The sequence below is a fragment of the Balaenoptera ricei genome, chromosome 12 (genome assembly GCF_028023285.1).
Source record: "Balaenoptera ricei isolate mBalRic1 chromosome 12, mBalRic1.hap2, whole genome shotgun sequence".
NCBI lineage: Eukaryota > Metazoa > Chordata > Mammalia > Artiodactyla > Balaenopteridae > Balaenoptera > Balaenoptera ricei.
In genome coordinates, this window is record NC_082650.1 from 75,912,186 (window position 1) to 75,930,607 (window position 18,422).

Below are 18,422 nucleotides of genomic sequence, written 5' to 3' on the forward strand. Positions count from 1 at the left end.
GGAACATATGAAAATTTCAAGGAACACATTCCAAGAAACACACCCCTGGGACTTCCCTGGTGGCGCAGTGGTTAAGAACCTGCCTGCCAATGCAGGGGACATGGGTTCGATCCCTGGTCCGGGAAGATCCCACATGCCACGGGAAGATCCCACATGCCATGGAGCAACTAAGCCCGTACACCACAACTACTGAGCCTGCGCTCTAGAGCCCGCGAGCCACAAGTGCTGAAGCCCACGTGCCCTAGGGCCTGTGTGCCGCAACTACTGAGCCTGCGTGCTGCAACTACCGAAGCCCACGTGCCTACAGCCCATGCTCCGCAAAAAGAGAAGCCACTGCAATGAGAAGCCCGCGCACCACAATGAAGTGTAGCCTCCACTCGCCGCAACTAGAGAAAGGTCACACACAGCAACGAAGACCCAATGCAGCCAAAACATAAATAAATTTTTTAAAAAACCAAAAAACATTGGGAACTGTATTCAATACCTTGTAATAACCTATAATGGAAAATAACTTAAAAAATATATATCTGAATCAATTTGCAGTTCATCTGAAACTAACACAATATTGTAAATCAACTATACTTCAATTAAAAAAAAACCCAAAAAAACACCACCCCTGGAGGAATATCTGGGAGGAACAGAGAGTGGTATAGGGTCCAGATTAGGGGCTCACATAACTGAGTTGCCTCGCAGGCTGGGGAAAAAGAAAGGCGTTCAAGCACCTTGTTTAACTTACTTGTGCTTCTGGAATCACTGGATTTTGCTGTCTTAAATGGGACTTACACATTGCTGGTCCCCAAACTGACACCAGAATATAGAAAAACTTTACTTTTCAAGAGGCTATTGTCAAAATGGATCAATAGGCCTTGGTACACTTTGACTTAGTGACTCTTCTGGTGAATCTTTATCCTGCATAGTTAGAGAGGTACAGAAAAATTTGTACTCACTATGTCAAACAGTAGAGGGTTGGTTAAAGAAATTATGGTATGAACTCAATGACCAAATACAATGCAGCTATGAAAAATCATAGTGTAGTGTGAGTTTTCCCAACTAGCACTACTGGCAGTTTGGGCAGGATAATTCTTTGCTGTCCTGTGCTGTCTTGTGCACTGGAGGCTCTTAACAGCATTCCTGTAGGCTCTTAACAGTCTCTCCCCACTAGGTGCCAGGGGAACCCCTTCCATCAGTTGTTACGATCAAAAACGTTTCGAGACATAAATGTCCCCTAGGGTGTCAGGGTGTCGGGCAGGGAGAAACAGAATCACTCCAGGTCAAGAGCCACAGGTTGAAAGTATTCTATACATAGTAGAATACACACAATTCACTAAAAATGTAGTTATAAAAAGTATAGTCAGTATGGCTACATTATTTAAAAATACAAAACAAAAATAATGTGTGCATTTAAGCATATGTGTGTGCGTGCATGTATGTATGTGTGTGTCTGTGAGAGAGAGAGGGAGAGAAAGAGAGAGAAAGAGAATGGAAAGATACAAACCATAATGTTGTTCCTTGGATGGTAAGATTATGGGTGATCTTTTCCCTTATATATTTTTCTATACAAATATGTATTAATTTTATAAACGGGGAAAATCAGCAAATCATCAACTTCTACTATTTATAGAAAAGAATATGCTATTAACTTTACTAAAATAAGGTTATTATCTTCAAACATGACTGCTTTGAAAGGGAAGGAAAATACTTATTATATTTATATATTACAAAATGCCATCCAGAAGTCAATCTCATTGTCAAACTGTCCTGCACCTCAAAAAGAATTCTGCAAAAGCAGAGAACTCAGAGCGGGCGCATTCTACTGGGGGACGGGGGAGTACCGTGTGTAAGACTGAGTCAACCAGGCCTCATAACACTGCTCAGTAGTCGAGACAGAGATAAGTGAAATTTAATTTGGATTTCAGTTTACATAGTAATTAGCTACACCTGCTGCTGTACATATTTACCTTCTACTGGAGTTAACAGTCAAGTGTAATAAAATATTTGGATAAAATTCAGGCAAGCTAACTTTTTTTTTCCTGTTGAAATTTTATTCTTAATGACATGAAAACTGAATTGAAACAGAAACATCCTACAAGAGTACAAATGGTCTACCTATTTTCAGCAATTCTGTTAAGTTTAGCAACATGGGAAAATGAAGAGATCCATTCCCTGGATTGCATGAGAAGATAAGCCAACACAATATCCTGTTCCCTGTTATACCCCCATACAGGCGCCTGGGAGACGCTCACAGGAAATTCATGAGTAAATGAATGTTACAAATATGCTAATTCTGGGCGAGGCACCCACGTCTGCTATCCCATGGCCCCCACCCCCAAAAAACCCTATGACGGAGATATTGATGTCCCTGTTCTACAGATGGAAAAACTGAAGCTCCGTCAGATCAAGTGACTTGCCCGAGGTCACAGGTTAATAAGTTTCCATCATACAACGTTTCGAAGAATTTCCTTTGCTAACTATATTATTTGGATAAACTCTGAGGACAAGCACAGCATGTTTGCTGAAAATGAAAATATTAGATAATACACCAGTCTCAGTTTACATTTTTCCTATCCCTACTTGCTCCGCAAAGGATTGAATGGAAAGCTGTGTCCTAATCCTACAGAGTAAGGTATTTCATTTGTTTTAACTATAGAACTTACTTTTTTTAATAGTCACAATCCAATAATAATTTAACCAAGGAGATGCGTTCAAGTTTCACATTCTGCCATCAGAAACTTTATTACTAAAATGAGCAGTGACATAGGAGAGTCAAGATGTAGGAAAGGGTGGTTTAACAGATAAAAAAAATTAAGCCTTAAATGTTAACTAAATGACAGATGTGACAAATTAAAACTACCTTATATTAATTCTGAACTTTCACTTTCCTTCTATGTATGGGACTCAACAATTATGCTTTGAATGAACAGTACTACTGACAGCCATCAGTAAACCTTTAAGGCTAGGTTTCTCCTCTATCTGCATAAAACCTGAGAATATGGAAGGTTCCTGATAAATGTTCCAAAGCCACGTACATACACAAGGCCTCTGTGTTTCCCATTGAGGGTCTGACCCCAGGGCCTTTGTGTTTTCCAGTGAGGGTCTGACCCCGAGTCTCCAGGGGGCACAGATTAACCGATGCTGGAAGTCAGGGCCAGTGGAGGGCCCCCAGCAAGGAGAGTGTACCTCCAGAAAGTGGAAGGAAAGGGAGGGGGCAGAGAGCGCACAGGAGCAGGAGCAGGCAGGTGAGAGCAGGGAGAGAGAGAGGGAGCAGGAGAGAGAGGATAGAGGCAAGCCAGAGGCAAAACACTCTCACCTCTCCCAGCAAACTGGAGCGTCTCACTCACTTAGAGCCAGTCATCCAGAAGTGAAAAAAAAGGGGCCTTTCCTCATCCTCAATCCTGCAGCCTATGCAATTCCACCAACCCAAATTATGTGGACCAAGCAAGACAAAACAAAACAAAACAAAACACACAGGGGACGTTGTTAAAGGGCACTTCATGTTCAGAAGCTGTCAACACATGCCTTTTCACCAATTCTTTTTTTTTTTTTAATTTTTTTAAACTTTTTATTTTATATTGGAGTATAGTTGATTAACAACGTGTGTTAGTTTCAGGTGTAAAACAAAGTGATTCAGTTATATATACACACGTTACTTCTTATGTCGAGTTTAACATCAATGGATAGACTAAGAGTACAATGTCTGTTTGCTGAAATAATAGTAAATGAATTTTTCTTGTACAAGCAAACTATCTTGAAGAATACCATGTCCCAAAACTGCCAGAAATACTTTTTTTAAAAAACCTAGCTAAAAAAGTGTAGCTATGTCTGCTTAAAGTCTTTTAAATGTTTGTTTAGGAAACGGGAGCTCAGTCAATACAAGAACACATGTATACAGAGGTCCTTCATAACAGCAATCCAAATATCTGAGGCAGGGCTTCACAATTTCCAAGCATTTACACTATCTTCTCTAGTCCTCACAACAGGCTTATGAAGTAAGTAGGAAAGATGTCATTATTCTATTTTGAAAATAAAGGGACAGGCCCACAGAGCTACATAATTTTTGAATACAGTTTCAAGCTAGTAAAGGGTAGACTAAAAACCAGAATTTAGGTCTTTAGGCTTTTTGATAAATGCTGCTTCCAATTTTCCACTTTGAAAATCAGTGAAAAACATACTTGAAAAACCCAGGAATTTGTATTTCTTTAAATTATGCTCTAAATTGCCATGCAACTACTTAAGTATAGTACATATTCTTAGGTTTATGTTTTAAGTATGTAAGAAGAGAAAACACTTCGATGATTAAATTCAGGTCGTCCTTCATTTGTGCAAATTATTTACTAAAAGAGAAAGAGGGGGAGGATGGGAGACAACAGAGAGGAAAAGACTAGAAGGAACCACGGCATCACCTTCGTGAGACTGTTCAGAAAATATTCAGAAGAACTTGGAGCCCCTGGGACAGCTGCATTTCTGTGGTCTTTAACTTTTAAAATGTCTAGAACTTTATCTCCACCATACTGTCATAAACATAAATACTTACGTCAGGTATTTTGTATGACTTATGAAGTTCTGCAATTCTTAGAAATAGTTTTTAATGATTACAAAAATGCTTCAGAAATATGACAGCTTGTCCAATTCATTCTTCTTCCAAAAATTTTGTTTTGAATTTCCAACTGCTTTCATATCTCTTTAGGGGAGATGGGGCATATGCGTGGTTAAATTATCTCACTTCCTTGGACTGTGCTAGGGCTCTTTTTTCAATGAAACAAATTGCCACCTTGCTGTACTTGCTGCCTCATCTTACCACTGAATTCAGCCTGACTCAGACTTTTTTCTATTACCTATACCAGCATTTCCCAAAGTGTGTACTGAGGACCACTAGTGATATTTAATACGTGTTAATGTAAATGAACAAAAATGAAGAGAATCTTGCTAAACAATGCAGAAGGAATCCCCTTCTTGGAAAGTCACAATGGACATTGGCATAGTAAAGGCTCTAAGAAATCCTGTAGTAAAAAAACATGTTTATTTTTGCTTAACCTATCTCACCAGATTTATTTGATTTGTCCCCATTATAACAAGAAAATCTTGAATTACCAAATTGGCTACACTGGATCATTTTCAATGAAACCTAACTCAGTATAAACAACATAACATAAACATAAAGCTCAGTACATATTTTATTGATACATATTTGATGTCACATTGACCTTATCAAACTATTTCTTTGGGGGAGGTGTACTAACATTACTTACATTTAGTTTTTTGGTTTTTTTTTAAAAGAGAATTAGTGATTATTTTTGTTCTAAGGAGTTCCTGGTCAGTTAAAAACTCCAACCAAAGGAGGCAGGGTATCAACTGACTAAACCTGTATGAATATTTAAAAACAGAGCTAATACCACTTTTATACCTTTTATCCTTAAATGCTAATTTCTCCAATTGGCTTCTCCAAATTATGTCATCCTCTGTTTTATTGAAGAACATCAGCTTCACTTTCCTTAAAAGAAAAAACAACAACAACTCAAAAAGTACTATTTCGATTACAGAATTAAAAATATGCATGAATGGAAAGTCTAAAAGTGAACTAGTGTGAATGTTTTTTTAGTGCCAATTAGGTAACCAAAAATATCAAAAATAAAGGAATCAAGTAAATAAAACAGCTTGGAGTGGAGGAAGAAGAGTGAGAAATGACGACTGAGGGATAACATGTCTGTTGAGGTTCCACTAGGTATTTAATCGATTTAGAATACCTTCTACTAATCTAGCAGTGTTACAAGGGGTAGTAATTAAAGACAAAATGACATACCTGAGACTGGGTATATTAGTCAAGGCATAACTCAGTACTTTAACCATTGGTGTGAAGCCTGTTCCCGCTGCCAATAAAAAGAGATCTTCCAATTCTTGGAACTGGGATATTTTAAAATTGCCCTCGGGATTGCTTACAGAAACATAATCTCCTAAACAATGAAATATACATAAAATCAGGAAAAACAAAAACTGAGACCGTTAACCTAGCTGAATTAAGAACACTAGGAGAAACAGGATGCATAATTATCAGACTACATCTCAGTTTTTAAGGAATGTAAGGGGTTTTGAGAATACTCATTAGGCTCCCAAGTATGTCATTATACTCAAATTATCATTATAATCAAATTAATAATGAGATTTCATTATACTCGTTTCCCAATATTATTTTCCCAAATCAGCTGGAGTCTCTAACATACAAACTACTGCCAAATATTTAACTACAAATTATCAATAAAGGCTTGATTGCTAAACTAAAACTAGGCACTTCAAAAGCAGAGTCCGAGTCTTGTACAGTATAGGGTGGAAAATACACATTCACTACTTACATACTGATTCTTAACCACAGTAATAAGCGTAGTAGGAGAGAAAACTGAAATAGAAATGTATTCTAATATTTTATGTTGTTAGTAAACGTGCTAACTTTGCCTCCATCAAATCTCTGAAAATACCTATCAATTAAAACAAGAGCTGTTCTGCATTTAATTCCCATAAAGACAAAGCAAGATCAGAAACCGTACTTGGGGCATGCTACCTCCAAATTTTCAATCAAAACAGTTGAATAAACCCTTTTCTGCTGTGCAGTTGATATAATCGCTATGTACCACTCATATAAGAGAACTGTCTTTGGGACATTTCAGAAATCTTTAATGTAACTTTAAAAATAAAAAATAAAGCTGACCATATTTTAAAAACAATTTCAAATGCTCTGGTTTATTTTTAAATGTTTGGATGCTCATAATTTTTCCCTTTTTTGTCCATGGCAGGATAGTCAGAATGTTGTAGTAATTGATGAGCTAAACATTAGAAAGTAACAGAAGCTCCTTGTTATAGTTTGAAAGGGACCATAAGATCAGAACATCCTCAGGAAAAAGTCAGCTGGTTGTTTACTAAAGCAGCCTCACAGAATGATATTAACTTGATAACTTTTGTCCACAGTCCAGTCCTTCCAATGTCATCAAATTGATTAGACTCAGGCAAGGACTTGATGCTAATCAAGTTCACAAGAGATTAAATAAAGCACACATGCCAGAATGGCAATGGATTTTCAGCCTGACTACCTGCATCTAGTGACCTGAGCATTACATGCCCCATCCAGGGCATCTCATTCCCAGTATTGGAAGACCAAACATTTGGAACATTTGGAAGGGCAAAATAATCGTTTAAAAGTTGCTTGATGAACATGGAATTGAAACAAAGAAGTGGGTAATTTTATAGGGTAGCTCACATAGGCCATAATGAGGCTTCATGAGTTACCACTGCCATGCCAGTGTACAACCCTCTAAGTGGCACCAGTATCTGTGCCATGACTAGTTCCCCTAGATGAAGTTGAAACAACACTGATCTTGCTATTTTGGCTTTCCTTTCCCAAGCTCTATGCTGACTCTCCACCCTGCTCTCTGCTACACAATCTCTATGGATAGGTTATAATACCATCAGTTAAGTTTCCACCTGCCATATTACAATCATGTTGTCAGTCCTTCACAAGGTGATATCACCTTCACTAGATCTGTAGGTACTCCAAAATTCTTTAGGTTCACATTTATGTTCAATATTTTGATTTATGTAACCACAGATGACTCATCACATCTATTATATGTAGACTGCTGAGCTTAACTTTCAGACAGCAACAAATTTTCTCTATTTCCAAATTTTAGTGATCTACTTCACTCGATATTACTGCTAATAGTGTCTTAAAAGGGGAAGAGCTCTTTTATTGTTAGGCAAAAGGCAGTGAAAAGTTGAAGACACAGAAAATGGAGTAGAAACAGGAAGGGGGAGGGTGTCTCTAAATATTAGTAGATTTCATTATAGTCCCTTTATTAATTCTTTCAAAGTACTTTTACTGAGAGCCTGTTATGTGCTAACTGCCCTGCTGGGTATGGAAAATACAAAGATAAGACATATCTATCCTTAAACTCAAAGTCCTATAAAGAAGGAATATTATTTATTCTTATCCTAGATCAATGAACAAAGTGTTAGTTACCGAGGGGTTCAGAAGAGGAGGGAGGCTTCATAAAGTAAGTGATATTTTAAAAAATATTTTAAAAAAGGTACTTGACAGGTAGACAGAGGCATTCTAAAAAACTCAAGCACCTAAGAATGAGGATGACAAACTCCTGGACTAACTGATTAGGTCCTCTTCGTGGCCTGCAAAGACTTGGATGCTTTTTCCCGCTTCACCTCTCACTATACAAAATACTTGTGCTGTTCAGGTAATGGAGACCCATCCAAGGCGTCAAAGCTGCAGAGCAACATGATGAAATCTATCATCAAGGCAGTATGGAAAAAGAACTGGAAAATGCAGATTAATAGAAAGATACCAGTGAGAGGCAACTGAGAGAGACCAATTACAGATTAAGAGAGAAATGATGAAGGCTTGATGTAAGAAGGTGGCAGAAGGGATAGAAAGGAAAGATTAAAAAGTCAGTGAGCGGTAGACTCAATAAAACTTAGTGACTGACTGGATTGGGAGGGAGAAAATGGGAAGACTCAGGGACGACTCGAGTCTCCAGATTGGGTCGAGGATGAACAGTGATGCCGCAAATAACAGATGAGGAATATGGAAGCAAGGATAGGTTGGTGGGACTAAGAGAACACGACTTTGGTTGCAGACATGATGAGTTTAAGATATGTGACAGACTCCCACAGGGAAATAACTAAAAGAAAGTGTAACTTGTGATCCAATCCAGAACACAATCTAGGTTAAAAAAATACATACTAACCAATCTGAAGATGATCAAGCTCTGGTGTGAAGAGTCCAGCAGGGTAGATTTTGATCAAAAAGTAGATGTATTTATTGTTGGGAAGAACTGGTTCCTTGAACTCTGAGAATAAGGAATCAGATACAGGTGTATATGGCTTCACAATTTCAGTACCTGGAAAAAGTCACAACAAAGAAATTCAAATCTAAATGAAGGTGAAGCATACAAATTTTATGATGCTATCAGTATATATTTAAAACTGTGCACTTAATGTGAACTTAATTCTATGTTCTATATGTATGTAGTACATGTATATATACTCTAAACCTATGTGTGCTGAGATAATTTTAACAAATCAGTAATCTACCCATAATATAAATAACCTGTTTTTATTAAGCGTGGCATAAGGTGATGGGGTTTTATGTTAATAAACTTAGACAACCATCTACACCATCAGCATGTAAGCTTTGTAATAGGCCACAACAAAAATGGCATTAAAAGTTTACAGAGATGCAAGAAGGTACTTGCATAATAATTTTAATTATACACCAAATTTTTAAAAAATTTTTATTTTATTTTATTTTATTTATTTATTTATTTTTGGCCTCACCACATGGCATGCGGGATCTTAGTTCTCCGATCAGGGACCAAACCCGTGCCCCTTGAAGTGGAAGCACGCAGTCTTAACCACTGGACCACCAGGGAAGTCCCCATACACCAAATTTTTAACAATGGATACCGATGGCCAGTGGGATCATCTGAGTTCCAAGAAGGGAAGAATTTCACTTTTTACTTTATATATTTCAAATTGTTTTAACAATTTAATATTTTATATATTACTTTCGTAACTGAAAAGAATGTTAATCCAACTACTTCTAAGAATATAATAATAAAAAACAGGGTAAAATTAATCAGAAGTCATATTTTAGCTAGCCAAATTCCAAAGAAAGAGGAGTCACCACATATTTGAAAGACCAAAATTTTACACATGGTTCCATCACATATACAAAAATTAATCTATGTGTAAATTATAAGACATTGACAATAACCACACTGGGGGAGATACCAGCTATTGAATGATAACGTGGCATTAGTGATGATGGAGAGAAAAACTGAACAGTGCCGTCATAATAAACCTGATTCACCAAATCCTGGCTGGTAGTCTGTGAGGCTGATTGCTGGAAAGGCTAGGAGTGTTATCTTCTGCAGTTTCAAAAGACTAAGAAGATGTTAGACATCGGTAAGAAAGGTATTTAAAACAAGTAAATGAGGTAATTTCAGGACGAAAATGAGGGGAAAAGAATTTACACAGTAAGGAATATGTTTACAGAGCTTCTTATACTAGTGGCACATGCAAGGAAATCATTTATAATCATCCACTCATTTTCAGCTTTATAAATTCAACTTCCTAAATGACAGACCCGTAAGTGGCTAAATAAGAGACGTTAGTGTGTGTTTCTGGCAGTTGTCTTCACGGAAGACCATCTGTGTGCTCCCTCACCTCTTTCCTTTAAGGCTTTGTTAGTAATAAATTACAGTGCTGGTGGCACTACCTCTGTGACTAGTGATAACTTCTTTGTTCATACAGTGATGCAGCACAGCCTATAGTTCCCACATTCAGGATCACTGCATCCACAAACCTAGAATCTGGCTATCACTAAGTCTAGCTGCCCAGAAACATTTTATTTATAACCTAAATGGGCGCTTCCTCGAGAGATTACTACTGATTCCGAACTGCTTATAGAAGAAGAAAATGTTTCCACCAAGCCTCTGCTTGCCTTACCTGTAATAGTTAGCTTGAAGTAAACATGTTGCCCAGTTGGCACCTGAAGATGTGTGCTTGGTGGCAGCATCAAGCAGAAAAGCTTCGTATCATGAGTCACATCTTCCTTGGAAATTAACTGGCACTTTCTGTAGTACAAACCTAGAAAGTGATTCATTTTCTCTTAGTGATGAATAAATTAAATAAGAAGTACTCTCAGACCTACCACGCAAAAACACAGGCTCAGCTTTTGCTCTTTAGTGAGCCTGAGTTTCAATAACAGGCTTATGACATTTTAAAAATTCGTCAGTATTTTGAAAATCTTATAGTGTTAGTTTTTTCCATTTTATTTCCTGTGATATCCATTTTCTAAAACCTGTAAGTACTTCTGTCATTTGAAAAATAAGCTCTATAAAATGAGTGTTATTTCCTCATGTCTGTCGTTATAGCATGTTAAAACCATTATAGCCTAAGAAATTAAAGTCTAGTTTATTTCTTCTTAAATTTACTTTTTAAAATAATTCCATCTTTTAAGCCTATAACAGCTATATAATTAAATTGTATATGTGAAAAATACTTGATAATCAACAAAGCTCATTCTAAATTCTTTTCTTACAGAATGGAAAAGTCCTGAAACTCAGATATTTAAGGTTTAACAATACCAGCACTATTCAATAACTTAGAAATATTTCTTGGATAAAGGCAGGAAAAATATACATTCTTGTGTCTCTGTATATGTGTATTATATATACACAAACAAAATTCATATGCATATGAATTATAGAACATTTCAATGGTCAAAATATGATTAAAACAAAAAATAAACTTAGGTTTAAGGGTGTAAGTTCTGATTATCTGGAAAATTAATTTAAGTGAAAAACTGAAGATGCCAAGTTTGTGGTACTAAAATACAAATAAACAAAAGGAATCAAGTATTTCTATAAATACGGGAAATATTTGAAATTAATACCCTAAGCTCAGGAAATATTACTTGTATACAGAGCAAAATAATACCACCTAGATTGGAAGATCTTGTTATAGAAGTTCTGAAAGCCTGAACATTTTCACTTGTAAATTTTCTTTCGGATGTAAACAGCATGCCAGAGTAGACTTTGTTTCATAATTTCCTCTCTTTTGTAAAACAGCATTTACAGAGATGTCAGGAATTAATCCTAATAAAGCATCTTATTATCATAATTATGCTCTTTTTTTTAACCTAAAAATATTTAAGTAGGTGCAGAAAGATTTACTCCAGACCTTAGGATGTGAAGGTCCTACATCGAATCATCAATGGTTAGTGGAAAACTAAAATTCACATAGAATCCTAAGAAATCATTTTGGCCACAGTTTCATCCAATTCTCTTCTTCCCTTGTCCCTTTTGCTCCCAAAGACCCTGGTCACTAAATCTTTCCATCTGTCGCCATGGTAGCTCAGTATGCACATAAACTTAAGAGTACATCGTTGCCAGGGCAAAGCTTAGACCAGATTACAGCTAAGGGTACCGTCCCAGAGTTATCCCGGAAGGCCTAATCCAGTACTGGACCGACGAAGGATCAAAGGACCTAGGCTCACCCCCAAGAAGAAATGAAGGTTCAAACGATCTCCTTATTCCTTCCTCTAGACCTTCCTGGGACCCAGAGTGGTAATACAATATGAGACCCCCATCTATATGTCTAAATACCTGAAAGTTATAAATCAGACAAATAACTGCTAAATAAAATATGTTCTACGCTGTACCTTGAAATATACTTTCATAATGTCCTAGAAGGCTAGGCTCGAATTCAGGATTCTTGAACTCCTCAGAGTTCCACGCAGGAAGATGGTGAAGGGATGAGAGCTGCACCCCCTTGACTGCCTATGGCCTGACCCCCCTCTTCTCAGCCCCACTGTCTGACCCTGAGTGGAGCCCTGTGCAGGTGTGGGCGCACCAGCCCATATGTTAAGGCTCATCTACTTGCTCTCTCCATAAACAGCCTTGGCCACTTCTTGGATAGAAGCGGATTTGGGGCCATTTGGGCAGGGAATTCTGGGGTTCCAGATACCTGGAGTGCAGTGGTGAAGGAAAGCGCCTGAACTCCACATGGATAATTCTTCACCTTGCACACTCCTCATCCTGTGGGAGCCGTGTGGCTGGAGGAGAGCCCTTGTGTTTTCCTCCAAGCACAGAGTCCAGGGCAGGTGCCCCTCCTGACAATTTCACCTCTGGCCTTTACCAGAAAGGATTTGCTAGAGTAAGTATGCACCTCTTTGACTATACTTAAAACACAAGGAAACTCTGGGTTCCAGTGATTGACTGGCTTTCCTTGTTAGAGAATTAACACAGTATTCCTGCTATTTAACACCACTGAGATAATTTCAACATCTTACCGATAAAATAATAAAACTGCCATAATTTCACAAGGACGTGCTAACAATAGGGTCTAAAAGTCTTACGGAAAATTTAAGAATGTTTTCGTCTTTCAGTTGCACTGAGGAGAGAAGTGTCACAGGCATGGACCTGAAAAATGGGGGAAAAGGAGTATAAAGCAGATGCACTGATGACTTCAGTCTGGATAATGCCTGTATTGAAGTGTCAGGTTTTTGGTTTTATAAGCAAAATTATACAAGAAAATGAGAAGCTGAAAATAAGTATGAGATGGTGAAACAAAAACATAAGACAGAAAACTGTCTGCCCAGAAACCTCACTTCTTTTTTTTTTAGTCTTTATTTTTTTATTGAAGTATAGTTGATCTTCAATGTTTCAGGTGTACAGCAAAGTGATTCAGTTATATACACACACACACACACACAAAACACACATTCTTTTTCAGGTTCTTTTCCATTATAGGTTATTACAAGATATTGAATATATTTCCCTATGCTATGTAGTAGAGATCCTTGTTGTTTACCTGTTTTATATACAGTAGTGTGTATCTGTTAATCCCACATTAACTTCTTTTAATAACATACATATAATATTGAGACATTCGGCGTAACACTGAAATGCTGAGGATAATATGATAATTTGGGTATCCTCTTTTCTTCTTGTTGGAAAGAAACTATAGCTTTCCTTCTAAAGAGTAGACTTTCACAGGATAAAATAAAGACAAAGCTCAGTGGGAGAGAGACGTGAAAGAGAGCACTGGACTGGGAGTCCATACTGCCTTCACCCTGTCCTGCAGCTCCTTCTTGCTCCTAGTACACTTTTTGTTTTTCTGGCCATGCTACACGGCATGCAGAACCTTAGTTCCCACACCAGGGATGGAACCTGTGCCCGCTGCAGTGGAAGTGCAGAGTCCTAACCACCGGAAGTCCCCCTAGTACATTTTTTTTTTCTAATAAGTTTCTTGGTGGCTTTAGAGGAAACATCTGAATTATTGCATTGATGAAACATTTTACTTTTTTTAAAAAAAATTAATTAATTAATTAATTTATTTATGGCTGTGTTGGGTCTTTGTTTCTGTGTGAGGGCTTTCTCTAGTTGCAGCAAGCGGGGGCCACTCTTCATCGCGGTGCGCGGGCCTCTCACTATCGCGGCCTCTCTTGTTGCGGAGCACAGGCTCCAGACGCGCAGGCTCAGTAGTTGTGGCTCACGGGCCCAGCCGCTCCGTGGCATGTGGGATCCTCCCAGACCAGGGCTCGAAACCGCGTCTCCTGCATTGGTAGGCAGATTCTCAACCACTGCGCCACCAGGGAAGCCCCCCCCCCCCATAACACTATTAAAGCACCTATCCACTCTCATTTTCCCTGCTGGAAGCAGGGGCTTACAGAAGTTAAACAGCTTGCCCAAGATCACAGAGTCGCTTGAGTAGATGTGGGATGAGGCAACAAGTTATGAGAGTTTCTCGCCCCAACTCATAGGCCTTGTTCAAAAAGTTAGAGAATCATCGTTCTAGAACAGTACATCGTTCTTTAGCATCTTCCTCCTTATTTTGACCACATCAATTCAAGCATAAATGTTTATAGATTATCCCTCCACCCTTTACAACTCCCTACTAACTATTTAATGTCCAAATTAAGGAACCAGTTCAGCAAGTCACAATCCATCCCAGGTACATCTCTTCTTCAACATCCCCGATTCCTACTGTTCTGAGCAACCACAGCTCTTCTTAGCACTCTTTACTACTTTCAATTACCTAAATACAGGTGTCCCCCGCTTTTCGAAATTTCCCTTTCTGCCACTTATCTTTCATGAAAAATCTACATTAGTACCTGTTTTTCCTAACTGAAAGAAATCCAAAGAGGATTTTCACTTTTACGAAAAACGGTGAAAAGGGAAAATAGCATTCAGGGTTTGTCTTGCAGTGAGCTGTTATGGAGGCGGCGTGCACCCCGAGCAGAGAGAGTGGCACCCCAAGCTCCTTCCCTGGGAACTACACTCAGCATCTCAGCATCGAGCCGCCATAACTTTGAACTGTGCCTGTGAGCATCTGTGCTTTGTCTCAGTTTACCTTGTGCATCCGTGAGCTAGATGTGTCCTAGGGTAGCTGCTTCTTCCCTTTACACCATTTCCACTTATGAAAGATTCCATAGGAAGGCTCTACTTTTGGATAGTGGGGAAACCTGTATGATTTACTTACCTCCTAATTTGCAATCTACCTTTACTCATGTCTTCCTCTAAGATCTTCCTGAACCAACATAGGGCAACCAGTTAGTGGAACTACACACTTAAAAAATGCTCCAATGGAAAATAAATAACCCCAAACATCAATACTAACATCTACAATACTTAAAAATATATTGATATACATACCTAGATATGTCCACGCAGAAAAGCCCACAACCTACAGCCATTCAATTCAATAGACATTCCATTTAGAATCTGGGTTATGTAAGGAGCGAAATCCAATATTACATTAACACCTTGGAAGAGGCTCAGAGCAAGACATAATATTGTCTCTTAGCTCAATTTTATCAGATGCCTGAAAGGGTGAAGCCATATGTTGCTGAGACCACTCCTGTTTCTGGAACCTAAGGTTGAATAGAAAGCCTCTGCACACTTGAGGGGCCTTGCCCTGGGAGACATTTTTCATATGATGTGGTGATGGACTGGAGAGTTATTAATGACTGAATGAGATTCTAGTAAAGCACCGGTTTCTTCTTAGCTGTGTATCATTTGATATAAATGGCTCACGGCCAGAGACCAGGGGCTGGGCTGTGAGATAAGAGAAAATCTATATGTTGGCCTCTGCCCCCGGTTCCTGGCACAGAGTTCCTAAAGCTCTTATAATATCCTAAGTGATAAGAACACTAGGAGCATCTCTTGTTCTTTACACAGTAGTTCCCCCTTATCCATGGGGGATACATCCTAAGGCCCCCAGCAGATGCCTGAAACTTCTGGTTTTTTCCTATATATATGTACATATTATACAGTTGTAATGTATAAATTAGGCACAGTAAGAGATTAGCAACAATAACTGATAATACAATAGAACAATTATAACAATATACCATAATAAAAGTTATGTGAATGTGGTCTGTCTCCCTCAAAATATCTTACCGTACAAACTTAATGCCGTTTTCGTCTTAACTAAGTACTTATCATGAACTGTGGCAGTAACTTTTGCAGTTTAAAGTACAACAGCAAAACTAGCACGGATTCCTTTTTCCTTCTTCACAATTTCACAGAGAAGATTTGTTCTCATGGTAGATCTTAGCAACCTCATAATTTGATTTTTTTTTTTCCTTTCCTTGTTAAGACAAGAACTTTCACCCTTTCACTTAAAGGAAGCACTTTCTGGCTTCTCTCTGGCATACTGGAATTGCCAGCATCACTTCCCTTGCGCTTTGGGGCCATTATTAAGTAAAATAAGGGTGACCTCAACACAAGCACTGTGATCCCGCGAGAGCTGATCTGATAACCCGGACGGCTACCAAGTAACTAACGGGTGGGATGCGCTGGACAAAGGGATGATTCACGTCCCCAGCGGGACGCCTTGAGATTTCATCACACTACTCAGAACGGCGCATAATTTAAAACTTATGAATTGTTTATTTCTGGAATTTTTCATTTAAATATTTCTGGACCACGACTGACTGCGGTAAGTGAAACCTCAGAAAGCAACACCACAAATAAGGGGGGAACCACTGTATTTGTCTTTGACCCTCATCTCTAACACGGGATTCCTAATACCCTTGTAAATTCCTGAGTAATAAGAGAACCAGGAACATTTTTGTTCTCATGAGGTGACTCTGGGTGGGCTCCTGGATGAGCGCTGGTCACCAGAAAGACTCAGCTATGATAGAAGTTTGGAATTTCCAGCCCCACGTCCCACCCTCTGGAGAGGGGAGAGGGGCTGGAAATGAAGTTAATAACTGATCATGCCTACGTAAGGAACCTCCATAAAATCCCAATAGCAGGGGGTTTAAAGAGCTTCCAGGTGGGCAAACACATCAACACTGGGAGGGTGACAGACCTCAACTCCCCACGGACAGACGTTCCTGTGCTCAGGACCCTCCCAGACCTTCTCTCACCCTCTGCATCTCTTCCGTCTGGATATTCATCTGTATCCTTTATCATATGTGACCTACTCTAGCAAATTAATCAAGCCCAGGGAAGGGGTCTTTGGAACCTCCCATCTACAGCCAGTTGGTCAGAAGGACCGGTGGTAACCTGGGCTTGCCACTGGCGTCTGAAGTGTGTGTGTGTTTTGGGGGTCGGGGGGAGGGATCATGTGGGACTGAGCCCTTAACCTGTGGGATCCGATGGTGTCTCCAGGTAGACAGTGTCAGAACTGAGTTAACTTGCAAGACAGCAGCTGGTACTGCAAAAAATTGCCTGTTATGGAGGAAAATCTCCAGGTATTTGGGACCAGAAGTGTCAGAAGTGAAGCGTTCTGTGTGAACAGTAAAGGAGACACATAGGAGAGAAAGACAGTAGGGAGGAAGTGAGTTTTTTTCCTACACAGGAAAAATCTGAGTTTTTCCTTTACAGAATCTGTCACAGTTCATACAGCCGGGGTCAGCCAGTTCATACAGCAGGGGACACGGGTTTGAGCCCTGGTCCGGGAAGATTCCACATGCCACGGAACAACTAAGCCCGTGTGCCACAACTACTGAGCCTGCACTCTAGAGCCCGCGAGCCACAACTACTGAGCCCGCGTGTCACAACTACTGAAGCCCGTGTGCCTAGAGCCCGTGCTCCGCAACAAGAGAAGCCACCGCAATGAGAAGCCTGCACACCTCAACGAAGAGTGGCCCCGCTCGCCACAACTAGAGAAAGCCCACATGCAGCAACAAAGACCCAACGCAGCCAAAAATAAATTAAATAAATAAATTTATTAAAAAAGACATTAAAAATTATTTTAAAAAAATATATATATACCTAAAGTGTATTCAGGTCTTTTACTACCTCACCTAGACTGATGTGAGCTGAATGAATCCTTCTTTCAAAGTGAGGATTTTATAGAGTTAAATATTAGCATTAAGTTAGGAGAAAGGAAGCTCTTTCTCCAAGACTAGATTCAATGGGGCCCTTAGACAATAGGGTCCACATCATAGCAAGGCTGTCAATAGATTTGAACATTTCTGTGCTTATCACTTTTCCTCGGTTCCATAACTAATAATTCAGCCAACATTATACACTGAAGTGCCTGAACTGCCTGAATTCGAAGTTTTTAAACTTTTTCTATTCTATCTTTTAGTATAGTACATAATTTCTTACTCCTTTACAGCCTGCCCCATCTATTCTGTGTTTCTTCTTATTCAGGCCATTCCGCTAGAAGTAAGAAGAAGACAGCAAAATGTCAAAGCATCTTACAGTTACTGTGCAAGCAACGACTTTACACCTGCTGGGCCGAGCAGACAATTTAAGAGAACAAAGCACAGTGAAGTTCCTATTTGCTATCCACAATGTATTTTTTTCTTTTCCAGTCATTCTGAATGCTTGTTTTAGGCAGCAAAGAAACATGGATGCACAGGCAAGGAAGGGGAGGGGAGGGGTGAGGGTGGTTCTTTCTAC

At 39.1% G+C, this 18,422-nt stretch overlaps 1 protein-coding gene across 3 annotated transcripts in view; it reads right to left on the minus strand.

Moving 5' to 3' along the window:
- Positions 1-18,422, minus strand: part of LOC132376407 (cytochrome b5 reductase 4) — an 85,271-nt gene that overhangs the window by 7,175 nt on the left and 59,674 nt on the right. For all 3 annotated transcript variants that reach the window (XM_059942075.1, XM_059942073.1, XM_059942076.1), the window contains 4 exons: positions 10,504-10,644; positions 8,742-8,894; positions 5,798-5,948; positions 5,402-5,488 (listed from right to left, as the gene is read on the minus strand). In XM_059942075.1, coding sequence (XP_059798058.1) covers positions 5,402-5,488; positions 5,798-5,948; positions 8,742-8,894; positions 10,504-10,644 — 532 coding nt within the window. The remainder of the gene's footprint in view (positions 1-5,401; positions 5,489-5,797; positions 5,949-8,741; positions 8,895-10,503; positions 10,645-18,422) is intronic.